Below are 18,495 nucleotides of genomic sequence, written 5' to 3' on the forward strand. Positions count from 1 at the left end.
AACATCTAACCTTCTGAAGGTGATTTAACAGAAATTTACTGCAATATTCTGCTCATTGTTCTTAGTTTTTATAACTAACTTACTAGCTGCTTCATATAAATAGAGACTGTATTCAGCTTTTCAAGAGATGACTATTACTCTGACTGTAAATTTTGAATATGAGTAAAATATTCTGTAAAAAAAAAGTGAAAATAGAATCACAAAGAGCTGGGTTATGCACTCAAGATGTAATTTGGCTAACCTTCATAATTTCAATGAAATAGTTGTTCTGACATGATGTGCTTCTAATAAATCTATTAATACTTCCATTTTGAAAGTAGATAGGGGACCTTGGCTACTTTCGGTGAAAGAAATTTCAGATAATGAAAATGAACCGGTTTTTTTTACCTACTTAAAATTGGTATGACTCATGTACAGATTCTTTAGCTTTTGCTATGTATTACAAGACACATTTTCATTAGCAATTTTATAAAGTTCTTTAGCTTAGGTATTCACATTCTCAGTCATCCCTCACTTGAAGTTGAAAATCTGTATCTTCATTTGATAAATTTATTGTATTATGCAATGTCTTGTAGCTGCTACTGAGAACTTGGAATAAAAAATTACTCTCATGTAAAAGTGAAAAGGACAGTTATTGCCCTTTCAAAATACAGAATTGGAATTATCACTTCAGCGAGTTTTTAGTTGCAATGTTGTAGGAAATATCTGCTCGCTAATATCAGCGTACTTAGTATGAAATGTGTTTTCATGTTGAAAATGTTTTACTGGTGGGACTGGGAAGAAATTAAGCCTGGCATGTAGTCATAGAGATAAAAGTCTTTGCCTCTTAGTCTTCAGGGTTGGTTTTGTTTTTGAAGTGAGGGCTAGATGGGTGTGAAAATTCATTGGGGAAACAGAACCTTTTGCACTGCTTAGGACAAGTATCCTTGTTTATATCTTGAGTAAAAGGTCAGTCTTTTTTATTTCAGATTGTGTATCACGTATGAAATTTTCTAGCTTTGCAAAATTTGTCTAATTTTTTCAGAATTTATCTTTTACTGAGAAAATTGGGGAAAATGTTGGAAAGATTTATGTAAAACTAGGGAATTTGAATAATACTGTGTAAAGACAGCTATGTTCAACAGGGAAATTTTCTCCATAGGCTTCAGGGCACAACAGTTCAGCAGGGGAGGTTGTTGTATTAGGTAGGGATATGTATCTATAAGAGGTATACAGTTTGGTGCTGTAAAGTTGGAAGTGCCTGAGGATTGAGTGCACAAGGAAAATATCCTAGTGTACTCGCTATGTAGTTTCAGCAAAGAAGCTGCTTTAACTTCATGTGTTATCATACTAGCTGGGTTTACAATCCTTTCTGTAAAAACAGGTAAAAATTGAGCACCAGTAGAACTGTAATTATATAAAGTTGGCTTTTTTGGTTGGTTTTTTTTTGTTTGTTTTTTTGGGTTTTTTTTTTTTTGTTTGTTTTTTGGGGTTTTTTTTGTTTTGTTGTTTTTTTTTTTTTTTTTTTTTTTTGTTTTTTTTTTTTTTTTTTTTTTTCAGCTGAATTGAACTCTTCCTGTTCATATATGTTTTCACTGCTCATTTTAAGCTTTTTATCTCTGCCTTTGTGTGGCCTAGAGGTTGAGGGAATATCTTTGATAAAATTACTTCCATCATTTCTACTTTTTGCCTTTTAGTCAGAAAAATAAATGAGCTTTGTAGAAATGTCTTTAATACTACTGCTTGGTTTCTGTTGCTTGAGTGGCTAGGACAGTGCAGGAAAGCTACATCTGAAGTTAGTGGAAACCTATTTTCTGACATACAGCTGTGATTTAGCTATTCTAACAAATTTTGTACTCATACAGAACTACAAATAACATAGGTTTCAATTAGAAAAGTTATGTGGTAAATTTAAAATAGGTACACTTTAGAAAGAAAGTGTTTTCTGGATAATAAAAATCTGTGGTTGTTGAGTTCTAGGTAAATACTTTAATACCTGATAGCTGGTAAACCATGGAAAACAGTGTATGCTGATAGAAGATAATGCAATGTAATGTCACTGTGTAATGACCAAACTTTAAACATACTTCAAAAGAATTAAAACTAAAAATTAAAGTTTCAATTAATTTTGTTATGCTTGTGGTAATGTAAGAAATACAGCCTAAAGTGCTATAATTGGAATGACATGACCCAACGAAGAAGAGGGTTTTTTTCCAGCTGTCTAATAAAAATATCCTATTTCTACCAAGTGTGACATATTGCTATACATGAAAATTCTTAATCTAAAGGTAATTTTTTTTTTAAATCTGAAAAAGATTTAAAGGAGATGGTGTTTTTACAGCCTAAGTTTCAAATTTATTAAACCCATAGTTTTGTTTGGCACTGCCTTTGTATGCACAGTGCCTATATTCTCTTTTGGGTAAGAGAGATGTTAATTCTCAGCTGTAGCTGGTGCAATGGAGCTTGTCTTCAACTTTTTTTTTTTGTGAAAAGCAATTTTTATTTCACTTCAGAAAGCTAAAAAACTTCTGAAACCTCTGTTGCAGTAAAGCAGGATTGTTGCCTCCTGGAGAGATCTCTGCTGTCCACTCCTGTTCTTCAGGAGCACAGTGTTTTCTGCAATTCCCGCTAGAGGCTGCTCAAATGCAAGTGCTAGGGATCAGTTGCTCTCTTGAATTCACTTTTCTTCATCCTCTTTATTTTCCTGTCCTTTGTTGTTGTCTTTTAATATTACTTCAACAGCAAATACAGCAAAGCAGGTGGTGGGTGTTTTTAAGTGGAAAAAACAGTGTTGATAGGTACCCTAGTAAATTATTTTAAGTCCTGCTGGGTTGAGAATTTTGCAGATTAATAAGGGAGCAATTATTCTGAAAAGCAAGTTAGCACAATACAGGTATTTGGATTTTAATGCACTCAGAGAAGTCTATTTCTTAAAGAAAAAGGGCCTACCAATCATAATTGTAATCATGATATTATGCTTTGAATACATCTGGATTTTGTGAGAGAAAATTGAGTAAACAATGAATGTTCCACATCACAATATGTAGAACTGAAAACATTTTTTTGTCTCAGACTTGTTTCTGCATTAATTGTCAACTGCCGTCAACTGCCTTTCTTTTTTGTTTGTTTGTTTGTTTTTGCCAATCCCTCCTGCTTCCCCTCAGTATTCTCTATACAGAAAAATAATTTAGGGAAATTTTTACTGATTACATGATTCATGTTTCCCTTTCCTGTTGTAGATCTTCTTTGTTAGGGACTAAAAAAATGGTGTTAAGTGAAGCTGAACATACAAATATGCATCCTAGGAAATTTGGTTATGAAGTCTTAACTTTTGCTTTTTTAGGGGAACCAGAAGGATGGCTATTTATAATGAAGCAATGGCTAAGGAAGTTGAAATTATTTATTGTCCAATATAGGCTTCAAGTAGAATGGCCAAGCCAAAATGAAGGATTTGACTGATGCCTTCAGCTTACTGTTTCCTTTTTTTGAGTGTCTGAAATACGTTAACTCTGGCTGCTATTTGTTTGTAAAAATGAGAATTATTCTTACTTCTGCAATTTACCTTCTGGTATAGGAGAAGGCCTGGCAAAAAGATGAATAATATTCCTGTAGTTCACACAGTTTCATCCCAGAGTGGCCAGCTGGTTAGGGTTTGGGAAAATAGATTTTCCACTGTGAAATTCTGACGAGAGACATGAAATTTAGCATTAATCACTGTCAGGGAAAGGGATCCTTTGATATGAGGTTCACATGGGTTAATTCAGATGAGGGACCTCAGGAATTGTCTAGTCCAAATACCTACTCAAAGCAATGTGAGCGGTGAGATGAGATCAGTTTTCTCAGAACATGTCACAGACAAGATCTGTTTGAAGTTGAGCAGTTATGTTTAAAGACAAGATTAAGAGATGTGTATGTAAAATAGGTAGATTTAATTGTAAAATTTACATGTGTATGTAAAATAGGTAAATCTCTATATTTAGCCGTCAGTACAGGGTCCGTCTTCAGAGACATAAATATATGTTCTTTTGTATTACCATGGCATCATGTGAAAGTTAAAATTCTCCTTGTATGCTTTATTTTTGTTTAATTTGAATAAATAAAGATTTGATCTGGCTTTGGCTTGCACAGTTTTATTCCTTGGATTGGTACTGTGTAGGAAGTGCTAAACTGTTAGTGTGCTCAAGAAGGAAAAGTATGAGTCCTGAATGCTTCTCTTCCTTAAATACAGGCCAGGAGCCTGTGTCACCACGATGCTGGGACAAATAGAATTGTTCAGCACCTTACTACAAGGGAACCTCAGATAGATCTCCCTTTAACGTGGCTCTGCTGCCACTCTTCACTCTGGGATTTGGGCTGAGATTTGTTTATCTTTTGGAGCCATTTATGTGTGTGTAATTATCACAATGTTAATTATTTACCTTTATGAAATCCTGTTTCTGTTCAGATGAGTTTTCTGTCTATTGATGCAGTTTGATATTCATACAACTCTTTCTTACAGCCCAGCTAGAGGCAAACTTTGAGGAAATGGAGAATCATCTGTTGTGTCTTGAGGAACTATGTGAGCAGTGTGAATTGGAAAGGTACAAATGTATGCAAACATTACAGCTGGAAAACTACAAGAAAACAAAAAGGTAAATAAAACACTTGCTATAAATTAGCATACAATATAAGTCTTTTGTAATTAAATCCCCCCCCCATATAATCCCTTTTATTTTCATCTTGTAAAGAAACAATAGTCTTTGACAGGATGTTGCAGATTTGTAGTAGATTCATCATGTGTCTTAGTGATGAACAAAAAGTACATGTGTTTGGAAACGTTGTTAAGGTTAAGTCATGTTTATTATTCTGCACAAAGAATTGGAATAAGGGCTGATGTTAATAAGCACAGATAAACTGTTGTTTTTTTAATCCCTTGCCCTGGTTTGTAGATTCCTTTTTTTTTTTTTTTCCCCTCCTGTCAGGTTAGGAACTGAATTTTCCTCTATTTTCATTTCAGTTCTATCAGTATCCAATCCTATAAGTACCTTTTACTCTGTATGAAAAGTGTTAATCTCCTGCCATTCTCTTACTTGTAAAAGCAGGGCATTAATTCTTGGAATCAGAATTAAACTTACAGCAGAATGTATGAAAATTCAGAACTTTGTACTCGTGAGCTTCAGGTTAACCTAAAAGATGAAGTAGCAAGAGAAAAATATTAAGCCCTTAAATAACTTAAACTGTTGACTTCTTTGATTTTTGTTTCCACCAGTGCCAAAAATAACCTAATAAAAGGAGATAAGAAAAGCAGTATTACATCCATTATATAAATTAGGAAATGAGGAGTTGAATTGAAGCAGTTTGTCAAAGACCGTATCTGACAGCCTGTTAGGGAGGGGTGGGTGAATGTGGATGTTGACTGACATGGGGATAACCAGGTTACTTGATCTGTCCAGGCAGGAGTCCTGCTGTTAGCCAGGGGAAGCACCCTGGCTCTCTCCTTGCCTCCTTGATTGTGGAAGCAAGTTTGATACATGTGGTAAGATCAGAACAAGTGGTTCTCGCAGCTCTGATGAGGATGTGGTGATCGAGGGTGGGACTGTGCCAGAAAGTACTGGCCACATTTTCCTTGGCTTATCTGTGTTCACCCTCTTTGCCATTCTTGTTGCTCTTTCTATTTGAATGTTTTTTTTAAATCTAAGTCTCTTCCCAAAAGATCTATTCACCCTGACTGTTTTTTCGCTACTGGTTCTCAGTTATGTAGGGAATCTTAGCCTTCTGTGGTGTTACAGATCCGGTTACTGAAGGAGTGCTGATGTTGCAGGTTCCACTTCCCAAAAAGGTCTCCAATACCTTAAAGATCCCCCTTCAGTTTTCTGTGAAATTTGGCTGTTTCTTATCTAACTCCCCTTTAAACACTTGTGAAATCCTGTCATCCCTCATGGTCCTATCTGTGGCTTTTGTCAGTATCTTATCATGTTATCTGTCACATCTGGCAATTACTCATGTCATGTCCCTTTAGTTTTTCACATCCTGTTCGGTTGTCTTAACCTCAGGCCAGGGCCTCAGCAATGGTCTGTAATTTTCCTGCAGCCTGGATTTTCTCTTTCCCAGGTCAGGGCAATTCCATATTCTCTCTCCAGGAAGAATCAACAGCAGTCAGTATGGCTGAATATTCACTTTTTCAGACTTACTTGAGTAATCTAAGTATCTAAGAGTAATAACTCCAAAATTCTAAATATGTGCTATTTAACCACATAACACAATTTTAAAATGCATATAAAGCAACACATTTGGTGCTGTATAATTATCTTTCTACAGTTTTCTGAATGGTTTTTTTGTTCTCTGCTATCCTTGCTTCCTTTCTCCTAGCGACTGCTTTCAACATCAAAATAAAGTGTTAAAACATTGCCTGCTCTGCTTAGCAGCATCTAATCAGTTTTATAAATAGAATGCTAAGCAAGCTACTTAGTGTAATTGTAAGCTGATTACATTTGGTCAGACCTAGACAAAACAGGAAAAATGCAGGTAATTTCTGGTTGATCATTACCACTGTATTTATTTAGGTAAGAAATTAATTGCTAGCTCATTACAGGAAGGACACTTGCCAGTGTAGGTGCTTGAAGAGCGAGCAGCCGGTTAACTTGATGTGAGTGTGATTTGTGGTGCATGTTTGGGACTCGTATCCTGTCTTCCTCTCTTTAGCACTTGGGGTTTTTACTGTGATACCAACTGAAAGCATCAAGGAGCGGGGAGGGGTCAGGAGTCTATGCTCTCTGTTTGGCACAGAAATTATTTTCAGGGAGTAAATGGTTTTGTGTTTGAAAAAAAAAATTTCATGTGTTTTGACAGTATAGGGATGAAAACTGAGATGAATCTGAGCTCTAGAAACTCTGATTATTTTAAGCATGTAACAAAACATAATTCCATTACAAAGTCACTGTAGAGCTTAGGCTAGAAGCTCATGTATTTCAAATCTTTTGAAAAAATCCTATATGAAAGACTTAAAAGAAGGTGCTTTAGGTCAACATCAAACCTATGAAACACAGCTTATGGTAACTGCGGGAACTTATTTTAAGAAATAGGTCTCCCTATTTAGAAGACCAACTTCAGTTCAGACAGATTTTTTTCCCTTTTGTCATTGTGTTGAGTGCCAATTTCAAAGTAGATTCATCAATCTGCATCTTTTCCAAGCTATTTAAAAGCCTGGTGTTTGGGAGGATTGGTTTTGGGGTTTTTTTTGTAAACTTATCTCTGGATATTTAATATTCTCTTTTTTGTGTTTAAATCCATTGATCAGGGTACCAGTACTGTTGTATGAAGTCTAGATTCCACCCTTGTTTTCTGTGGTTAGTCTCTCTGCAATTGTTTGGATGTGTTAGCATTAAACCATGTAATTTTGTTTCCCGTCTTTTTTCAATCAAGAACAATTCTTCTTCCCTTTCCTTTATTCTCCTACTGAGGATATTCTGATTGCGGAAAACTTTGTGTCTCTTTAGTCTCATGTGGCAATTTTTGCTTTCCCAAGTACACAGTGTCCTTTAGGAATCACTGTCAGGAGCTCACTTTTGTGTCATCTATTAATGTGCCCTGAACGGCAGCCTTGTGGTGTAACATAAAATGTTTCTGACCTAAAGCTGTACGTGCCATGAAGCTCATCGTGCCATTTGTATCCATTTCAGAGAGATCACCACATTTTGAAAAATAGCAACTCCTGATTGTTGTGTCAATTAAAAGGAGCTGCCCAAATGCAGCATTTTGTAGGAATACATTGGGAATAGCAGGGTCCTTGTCACTGGAAATGAGTGAATAGATTTTACTGTATGTGTTTGACTGAAAACATAATTGTTTGAATGATAATTTTTTAAGATGTCTTTTTTAAGAACCTGCTCTGTTGTTCAGTATTTGTCAGCTTTGAAAACTGACATAGAAGGAAAATAAGTTTAAAAATCTAAAATACAAACCTTAGTGGGACTACTGTTTTTTCCTGTTTGATGTTATTTAAGAAAATGCTTTACTTGAAGAAAAAATAAGTTCTTTAAATTTGTGTTTATTCATAATTTTTGAATTTTGGAGGTTTATTTGTAGTGTAACCCCATGCTTTCATAATTAGTGCAGTAGGTGAGGAGTTGGACAGACTGTCATAGTTTTTGTTGGATGCATTGCCATGCCATGATGGTGCTTTAGTGCTTCTGGGGGAGAAGAATGTTTGATTTACTTTCTCTTTCAGAAGAGTATAAAATTCATGGCAATTGCATTGTGTAGATTAGAGATGTGTATGAGAAAATGTCTTAGTTACTGTTGTTTTCTTCTGTAGACTTTATCCCTCTTTTTAATTGCTTTGGGAACAAAAGGAACAGTAAGAGTTGTTGGATGTAGGTACAGTGACTTATCTGAGGCCTCAACAACATAAACATTTGAAAAGCAGATACAAAAAACTTCCATATCTGTCACTCGTTTAGATCCCATAGCATTCTTCAAGCAATAGGCTGGGACAGTACTCTGTACTGTACAGCATCTTCAGTGGTGATTCCCTCCCTCCTGGCAGTGATACATTTACATTTTACCTTCATAACCCTTTCAAGCTTTACATACAATTTATAAAATTTACTTTTTATATGTTAAAAAGTGTATGTGCCCCTTTGTAGCAGATGTTTCAAGCAAAAATATTTTTCCTTCCAATGTTAAGTGTACTGTGAATTATTTTTGAGACCTCAGCTACATGTTTCATAGTTTCCATCAGTGTAAATTTTCATGCCATACTCTTTTTGATCAGCCTTCTAGTGGTATAGATTTGGAGCTGCTATACCTCTGTATAAGTTGGTACCTAAATAAACCTTTTTGCAAGATTGGATGCAGAACTTTTGTTATCTTCAGGATTTTTCATGGCAGATGTGCAGTGGATGACTGGCTTTGAGTTTTCATTAGGCATTGTATGAGTTTCTGTACTTACATTTCAAAGATGTTTTCTATCCTGTTTCATGAGTTTGAATACAGCACAGTCAGCAATATTGTATACAATATAAACAGAATACAGCAATATCATCATGTTTTCATGATGATAACTGGCTGGAATTAATTTTATGGCCATCATTTGTTGCACTGCTTTGGGTAGACACATGGAATGAGAATTCCTATTGATCCTGAAGAGACTTGCACAAGCTTTGGAAGAGTTTCATGGATAATTTTGCTTCCTTTTTTTGTAATTTGAAGGCTCTGAACATTCTTTTGTTTGCAAGAACTCTTGCATTACAGTATTCTGCATATGCCAAACCCAAAGGAGCATGCTGCTTCATTATTAGTGAATTTTACTCCCAGTATTTGGAAACATTGGGCAAGACTGGACACACAGCAGATTTGAAGATTGCAGGGGTTTTGGCAGTTTTTTCTTATTTGCAAAGTGTTAATGTACAGTATAATTTATGTCACTTTTAAGTTGATTTAATTTTGCCCTTTCTCTGGTGATCTTTGCTTGATACAGAGAGACAATGACATCATTACAAAGAGATTTGCTGCTTACCTTCTCCTTATAGTCTTGCTTTCTTTCAAATAGGGAAATAAAAGACTTTTTTCTTTGGCTTTTGTGACCTGTGGTTAAAGACTGAATGTTTATGTTGGATCCTCTGCATCCTACAGCACCTTTTAATAATGTTATCTAGAAAATGTTAAAACATTATGTCAATCCTGCATAATTTATCTCTACCTTTATGTGCTGCTTGTTAGTGGGCATAATCTGCAAATCCTGTCAAGCTGTTAATACCAGGCATTCTTTGTCCAGACTTACTGTACCAATAATAGGAACAGATGGTTTAGGACGGCCTTAATCATCATTTTGTACCCTCCCTCTCTTCAAAAATGCATTATTTGTATGTGTAATTAATTCATTGTGGCTAGTGGCAGAAGAACAGCGCTTAGATGCTTGTCATTACCGCACTAAAATTCATTTTCTGTGCTGTGCCTCCTGATAAATTCTGTGTTTCTTTGCTATGGATTATTTCCTGAGATCTTTAATAACTCCTTTCCACTTACACTGAAAACTAATTCATTTAAAAGTAGTTTAAAAGAAATGTATTAAATGCATTCATTGACACCGCTTCTGTGAGGGAGATTTTACCTTTCTACATCAAAGGGACGTGTTGAGGATGCCTGAAGAGATACAGGTTGTAACTTTTCTCTGACACAATGGCATTCATGCTGTGTGGAACCACATCCAGCATTTTAGGTGAAGATTGCACATGGAGTCACAAGCTCCTTTTACTTTTTTCTGTGAATTAGGGCTGTACCATATGTCGCTTACTGAATAATCTTGGCCAGTTTTTGAATGCTGTCATATTTCTTCTTTTTAATGCTTATGTGGAAATTGATGGCTAGGTTAAAAGAAGGTCTGCAGTTTCTTGTGTGGCTGTTTACAAAAAAACGGGCTTGAAGGAACTCCTTTTCTTTCTAGAAAAAAATGGTGGTGTTGATGGTGGAGGTGACCTTTGATGGTGGATTGTTTGTACCTTCTCTTAAACTTTGCCTTCTCTTACATTCTTTCTAATTTCTCAAATTGTAGCTTCTCCTAATTTTCTATTCTCAAATTTCAGCTTTAAGCTTTGGTTCGTAAAATTTTGGTTGTATAATAAAAATAAACTGTGTTGATGTGTGTATATTTTAGTGATCCAATGACATTGCATACTAAGATAAAAGTTTTTAAAAACATGTAAAAACTGTTGGGGTTTTTTGGATAACACCAGGATGAAAGCAAAAGCATTAAAAACTGTGTCCTGTGCAAAATCCTACATCTGAAGGCATGAGCTTTTAAAGGGAGCTAAGCATTTTTTCCACATTTCAGATTTCACTTAGGAATAGTTCTAATGGTAAGTGGCTTGTGTCTGTCTCTTAGCAGAGGACAAAATTTGCCCTTAATGATTTCACTTCTACCATTTTCTTGTGATTTTCAGTCCATCTCCCTTATTTTTTACTGTTCTTTTGAATGATAGTGCCTGAAAGTTGGCTTCCCATGTTCTTAAGATTTATTGGGGTTTGTTTGAAACATCAAAACAGAAATGCTTTCACTGTACCCTGGAACTGCTGAGCATATTAAGGGAGTGCTTGTTTTTGGTTGTATTTATTAACTTGATTACTAGTTAATGTTTGTGATTGCTGTTGCAAAAATTTGCTGGGATCAGTTCCATCTTCTGGATTGAAGTTAATGTAGAAGTTGTGCTGGAAAACAGACTTCAGCTACTTCTGTTTCTGCATGAGTATGGCAAAAATCTCTATTGCAGTATTATTGAAATGCCTTAGTTCTCTGCTCTTCTCTTTTAGTGGATAAAATGTCATTTTTGATGATGGAGAATCCTGACCTGTCTTCAGTGTTTTGTCAGATGAATAGAAACCCTTGCCTGCAGTTCAGTTCCAGCAGTGGTTTAGTAATAGTGTTGGTTTTTACTAATTTTTCAGTACTTAAAGGTTTTTCATTGCTTCAGTCTCAAGTGTATGTCAAAGTAGTAATTGGCCTAAATATCTCCGAGGGATGCTCAACCCCAATCTCAGGGATGGGGAGAACAGTTTTGTGTCAAGATTGACAAAAGTGCTAATACTAACTTAAAAAAAAAAAAAAAAAAAAAAAAAACCACCAAAAAACCTACCACCACCATACAAGTGTCATAGGTTTTGAGTTCTCTGTTTTTTGGCTTTTACTTCTGATGATGTCCAGAGGAAAGTCCCAGAGGAGAGATCCCATGGCTTTTGAGCTTACTAAAGCTTGAGTCAGGCTATGTAAGGATTTTTCTTTTAATGCATAATTTTGAAAACTTAACTGTACCAGACATAGCAGAGGAAATGCAGCATTTCTCAGTTTCTGGGTTGGATCATGTTAGATGCCATAAATATTTTAGATTAATTTGCTGATAAGCCTCTATACTTTCTTCAAATATATTTTTTGTAAATAGTATTTACAACTCAACATTTATTAACATGTATAATTGTAAAATCTTTCAAATTCAGTCCTCAATTTTTAGCATTCATATTCTGTCTTGATATTGTCTTTTGTTTATATATGAGTCTAGTAGTTGGAGTTTACTGAGTGTTGCTTTCAGAGCTCGTGTTATAAAATTGTTCCTGACATCAAGTTAGGACTTCATTGCTTTCTTATCTGCCTGTTTTCTTCTTGAAGATCAGGTAAGAAATTCTGTAAATTATGGCTGGTGGCATCTTTGTAAGGAGTGTGGTGCTTCTGTAGTCTCCTCGGTATTTGACTGGATTCATTGATGTTTAGTTACACTTAGGAAATTGATCTTAGTGTTACAGCCCTTTGCAAGATACAGTAGAACCTGAGATTTTTTTTTCCTTACTGTTGCTGAACAAATTAAAATTCCTTTGATCTCAGTAACTTAAAGCAGGACAGTTACACCTCCTGGTCTTCCCATATTCTGATTTCTAGGTTTATTTTGGTTTGTCAGTGGTACCAGCAGAGTCTTCCTAGTGTCCATCTCATCTGCTCAGTGGTTAGAGCAGGGATAATCCAACAATGCAATGAAAAGCCTGAGGGGATGTCGTGGTTTGACCAGGAAGTGAGGTTTTGGGAAGAGGGGAATGGGAAGGTCCTTGGGAATTTGAATCTGCCTTCTAACTAGATTGTAACTCTAACTGGTCATGTCATTTACCCTGTGGAGCAAGTCATATATTTTAGATTATTTCTTTCACCTGTTGTCTCCACAATTATATATTCTTACCACAAACCCTGAATCTTAACTTTTCTGTAAATGAAGAAGTTGAGACCACTGACAGCGTCATCATTAGAACATTCCAGGTGTCTTAAAGACTGGTAACTGAGTTGGAGCTGTACAGAATTTCACAGAGTAATTAAGTGCCCTTCCCCCCATCTCTTTTATGAAAACAAGCAACTGGAAAGGCAGGGATTAACACTATTGCCTCTATGTGTGGCGAGATAGTTTTCCTGGACATAACCTCAGTGTCAGTGGAGCCTGTACAGCCTCTTGCCTCTTAGGAAAGAATCTGGGATTTGTAAATTGCTTCACATACAGGAGGAGATTACTTTTGAAGTGTCTCCATGCCTTTACAGTCTGATTATGTTAGACTTTAGCCTGTTATTTTAACCTTTTTTTCTTGCTCAGAGGTGCTGAACTTAGTCTTTCACTGAAAAGAGCTTTTTATATTATAATGTGCTTCCTAATTTACTCCTTTCTTCTGAAAGCTTACTGTTAACTATGAAAAGGTAAAATGTATTCTTATATGAGTCCCTAGCCAGGTTTTTTGTCAGTAACCTAAAATTTAGCAGCTGAAGAGCATATAGTGAGATGCTGGGTAGTTGTATTGATCAATGGTCGGACTCAGCAAGGGAGCTCCTTTAATCCTGGACAGATGCTGAGCAGCCCACACTGGGCTTCAAGAGCCTTCATGTCTAGCGAGGCCAGAGGCAAGGCAGGTGTGTGTTTTCCTTCTAATAGTAGTGGAAAGAGTTATCTCATCCATCTGTGAAGTGCCTGAATGTTCTTTTGGGTGAAAACTCTTTAAAATCCAGAAGCATTTCCCTATGGAGCGCTTTCAATTGCCTTACATGTTTCCTCCTGCTTGTCTTTTTACCTTGCTTTGAAGGCCACTTTTCTAAAACTGCTTTCAATTTAATATTTTCATTTTAATTACTCTCACAAATTGCTGTTTCTTTACATTGTGTTCCAAGTATGAAGTTCAGTTGTTAATGTGAGGTCAGTGTATTCTGCAGATGACTTTTTGTCTCTAGACTCTTAGAGAAGACATAGGAGGTATCTTCCTTCTGGCAGTTGATCAGTAAATACAAAAACATTTATTTACTTGTAAAGGGTAGAAATGTAATACTCTATTATATGTTTTTCTCTGTGCATCTCTGTGCCAGGTCTTAATTAACCAAATAGAAAATACACTGATATACTCTTATGCCATTTGTTTTTCCAATGTCATCACAAGTCAGTTTCCTTTCTAGTTCTCAGTTTAGTGTCATGTTCTCACCAAAGCTGCTGATAAATGAGATTATGGATTAAAATTAGAAGTTTTTATTTGGATCATTTGACTTAATAAATAAAAAAAAAAAAATCTTCCATGCTGCCAATGCTGAACATGGTTTCAATAAGCATGTACTTTATTATGTATTTCTAAATAGAAGTTTTATTGAAAGTCTTGTGAGAAACTACAAGGTATGATTAATTCATGCTCTGTAAAATAGAAAATCTTCAGTCTTTGGGTCTGAATTGGTATGAGGATACTAGGAAATACAGAGGCTTAAATTTCAAGTCTGTATTTTTACTGTATGCTAATCATAGATACTTCTAATTTTTCAGAGGGAAAAAGGTTTTTGTCAAATATTAATTTCTAACTTTCTTAATGAATGGTAATTATGTATATGGATATAGGAACAACATCTTAGTGCATCTCAACCCTAAAAATATTGGTGGATTTTGAAAAGGCAAATTCTGGGGGTTTAGACAAAATGAGTGATTGCCTCTTGGTTACTGTATTACCATCTTGTTTACTAACCTCTTTCAACACAATGGCAGTAATTGTTTCATCTTTCCTTTTGTAGACAAGCGTCATAACGTCTCCTGATTTTAGGTGCAAGTAATGTAGTTTTTCCCCTCTTACTTTCTCACAAGATGTTTCTTCCACTATGGTTTTGTTTCAGTCCATGGAAAATAACCATTTCCTGTGATTGTTGTTCCCTCAACTACTGTTCCATTATTAAAGAAATAAGGATGGCACCTTGTGAGAGTGCTTAAGAATTTTGTAACTCTATTTAGAGTATATAGGCTAGGAAAAATTTTTTGGGATATGAGCCTGCAAATCACAGGTATTGTAAAGGAGCTTTTTTTCTCTGGTATAAAAGGGAGAAACTAGCTTGGGAGAGGAATGGAGGAGAAGCAGGAAAGGAAATAGATACTCACAGGAAGTTGCAACTAATGGAATTCTTTACTGTGAATCACACTCTAGCTTATTTCCTGGTAAAGAACCCATTCTTTCAAAAATCTGTATTTAACATTTGGTGACAAAAGTGGGATGCTCTCTGAAAATGTGGAGGTAAATGCATTCTCTTGCTTCTTTTAGGATACTTTGGCCTGCTTAGAGAATAAATTGTTTCAGCTTTGAGTGAGGTTTGTCTGTTCTTGATGCAAGAATAAATGCTGAATTGCTGAATCTGTTAAGGGGTAGAAGGAGTTATTATGGTATAAACTCTGTATTATGAAACAGTGTCTCTGGCAGGTGGCTAAAGAGTGCTTTAGTCTGTGGATAGAGAATAGAATAATTTATCTGGACAATTGTGAATTCAGTCTTTAATTTATTTTTCTTACAGTTACATTTGCTTCAAAATTCAGACTTTAACTAGGCATTCTGCGAGGTGCAGACTGAAAAAATGTTTGATGTAAATGAGTGTTTTGTAAGGCCAGCATTCTGCCTTATCTCAGTTATTACATTGATTCTTCTTTAGCCTTTAAATTCAGGATGAATCACTACCTTGTAGTAATGACAATTGGAGCATTTTGCAATTTCTTTAAAACAGAAAAAGTATTTCGCTTCATTTTATAGCCTCTGCATTCAGAATTGCATAACCACTAAAAGTGAAAAGTGGCCTGGTATGAGGCAAAACAGATATTATTATCTTTTTATTCATTTCTTGGCTTTCTGGTACATGAGTACTTTGGGCTATGTGTCATATTCCATACTTGAAAATCCTCTCCTCTGAGGAATGTCACTGTATGTCTCTTTGCCTGTCTTTCTGTTTTAACTGAGTGATATTGTCAAATTTTTCTCCTTCAGTTTTGCCAAGATGTTTTTGAATAGCATTGATGAAAATTGAACACAAATTGTTATTCACTGTGCTGTAAATTGGTAAATCTCTGCTAAGCAAAGGATGCTTTAGTAACTAACGCGTTAGGAAGTCTTGGTTATTTTTGGAGCAGTATATCTGGAAATTATGTAGCTAGATGTGAATGTGCAATATTTGTATAATTGTACATGTTTATAAAGAGGTGGTGGCCTAATTTATAAACAGGTTGATTTTGTTTGCTTTCGATAAACACATGTAGTAATATTATCGTTATATATGGTGACAGTCAAATTCTTTGATTTTTGTCTTTTAGTGAGTCTTAAAGCATGTAAAATAAATCCTGTGGTTCTACATGTGGTATTTCTAATTATTTTTTTAATTCTGCTCTTCTCCAACAGGAAGGAACTGGAGACATTCAAAGGTAAATTCTATTTTTATTTCCTACTTAAATGTTTGTAAGACTTAACAGTAATTTGTGTATTAAGTGGAACTAGGAAGGAACTTTTGCCCTTCTGCATTTGACAATGTTAATTTTATGTTGACCCAGCAAGCTGTGTATTTTTCATTTTACCTGTTCTTGCTACTGTTTTCTTTGAGGGAGTCCTAAGTGTAGGGAGAACACAGATATTTTGTTGTCTTATCTAGGTTTCAGACATTCCCTTATCTAATTCAAGCCTTTCCCTTGGTGTTCAATTTTTGTATTTAAGGGCTTTTCCTTCAACTAGTTGATGTCTCTTTCAGCACAGATATATTTTTGGCACATGTTGCAGGCTGTTACATGTTAGGTTTTTGTCTGGCTGTTTCCTGGGAATTTTTACAGTATTATGCAAATTTAATTTTTGTAGCTCAACTTGTTGGAAATACTTGATGATATACACAAATATTTGTCCAATATATGATGTAATGGCTGGCAACTCTGTCATGTATTGCTTTATCTCTGGTACATAGATGGAATACAGTCCCATTTTCAGTAAATCTTAAACTGGGGCTTACTCTACCTACTGGCATTAATGTTTGATCAGCTTGAAAATTGCTATTATCTCTTCCTTTGGATAGGATGTGACTGTGGGTTTGTGACTAGTATTTATGAGAATGAAGTTGGGTGCATTGACTTATGTCAATCAATTGTCTCTTGAAATTGAAAGGAGGGATGGAAATTTCTATCAGCTGCACTCCTTTGCCTTTTCAGTTCATTACTGTCTCATCCTTGTGGTGCTACAAAAGGAAAATAACAGTTACAGTAATAGATAAGCAACACAGATTATGTGAAATGTCACTTTTTCTGCAACTTACCAAACCAACCCTTTTGTTGATTGATTTGACAGCTTTCAAGATAGAGCAACTCAATATAAAACAGAAGGTAATGCCAGGCTCCTTCTCATCCAAAGCAAGGCAGCTACCTTGTAGTACGTGGTGCTTGTGAGAACAGTGAATCCTGGTTTTCTGTTTGTATTGATCAAGTGTTTTAAGTGAGTTTCTGGAAGCCAGAAGAGTGGTTTCCAAAGTAATTTTTCTCTAGACCCCTTTTTGTTTTAATAGAGACTTTAATGTTATTTGACAGTAGGTAGTTTACAAAGACAATTATTTTGATGGAAGAGGAATGTGCTAGCTGTGTGGAGTCCTTGAAATTTATACCAAACTAAGCAACTGGCTTTGCAATGGTTATAGAGGCATACAGATTTCCAATATTGGTTATGAAAGACTGGTCTTGGTAGCCAAGAGAAAGCTAGATAAGCATAGAGGGATGCATCGTGGAAAGTGGATATTTAAACATCTGTCAGCCTAATTTGTGTGGGTTTTTGTACAGTGGACTGGTGGACAAGCTTGTACCTGACAGAAGAGAAGGAGTGTAATAGCTAAGGAAATTTCAGAATGGTCTTGTGAATAAGTCTAATTCCTTTCTAGAAGATGACAACAAGAAGGTTAAAAGTAAACAATAGATTGTGTTTTGATTTTGGCAACAACTTTCACTCTTTTGCCTGACATTTCCCAGGAAATTTGGATTAAACTGCTAAAAATCCAGGTGCACAATTGATTGAAAATAGATACTTGGAAGAAATGTTCTTGGGTTTCTGTCTTATTAAATTCTCAGATCCTGGATTTTTTATTGTCAACCCAGATTGTGAAGGAGAAGTACTTGTTATATTGGCTTCAGTCAGTCTTTTTCTGGCCCTTTGGACCTTACATCATTATCTGGCATATCTTTTATCAGCTGGAAATAGGGATAGTAGGAGATTCCTAGTTGTGAAGGATTCATTACATAATGGCAGATATTTTGGTTCTAGGGCAGCTTTGCCCAATCTTACTCAGGGCTCCTACTTGAGTTTTCTGTTTTGAGCTGCTTCCAGGACTCACTAGATTTTGGCAAAAATGATTTGTCACTTGGTTGGCTTTAGTTCCAGTTGATGAAGCACACTGAGATAACTCTGTGGATGTCCATAGGAATCCTGTCCCAGAGGAAGGAAAAAGGCAGCAACAAGGGCAAGCAGTGTGTCTTAAGTTAGCAGTAACACGGTAATCTAAAAGCAAAAGAAGCTAGGAAATATTGGCTCCAACTGAAACATGTTAAGTAGTTGAGTAGATGGTTCTTTACATTTTAATATTGCAAGTATAGGCTACATCCTCAACTAATTTATCTCTGCATAACTGTCTGGAGTGAAATGTCTTCCTCAGCATTCTGTTCATTAAATACCCAGTGCAGGGTCTATAAAGAAGAACTGTTTAAAATGTCTTCTTAT

At 35.6% G+C, this 18,495-nt stretch overlaps 1 protein-coding gene across 4 annotated transcripts in view; it reads left to right on the forward strand.

The window, feature by feature from the left end:
- The window catches only part of DTNBP1 (dystrobrevin binding protein 1), a 65,882-nt gene that overhangs the window by 12,279 nt on the left and 35,108 nt on the right, over positions 1-18,495 (forward strand). For all 4 annotated transcript variants that reach the window (XR_005955772.1, XR_005955773.1, XM_041475333.1 and 1 more), the window contains exons 6-7: positions 4,478-4,610; positions 16,156-16,178. Coding sequence is in view for 2 of the 4 variants with exons in the window: in XM_041475333.1 (XP_041331267.1) it covers positions 4,478-4,610; positions 16,156-16,178 (156 nt within the window). In the remaining 2 variants the exon portion in view is untranslated. The remainder of the gene's footprint in view (positions 1-4,477; positions 4,611-16,155; positions 16,179-18,495) is intronic.

Source organism: Pyrgilauda ruficollis, unplaced genomic scaffold (assembly GCF_017590135.1).
Source record: "Pyrgilauda ruficollis isolate IOZ18807 unplaced genomic scaffold, ASM1759013v1 scaffold35, whole genome shotgun sequence".
NCBI classification, from domain to species: domain Eukaryota; kingdom Metazoa; phylum Chordata; class Aves; order Passeriformes; family Passeridae; genus Pyrgilauda; species Pyrgilauda ruficollis.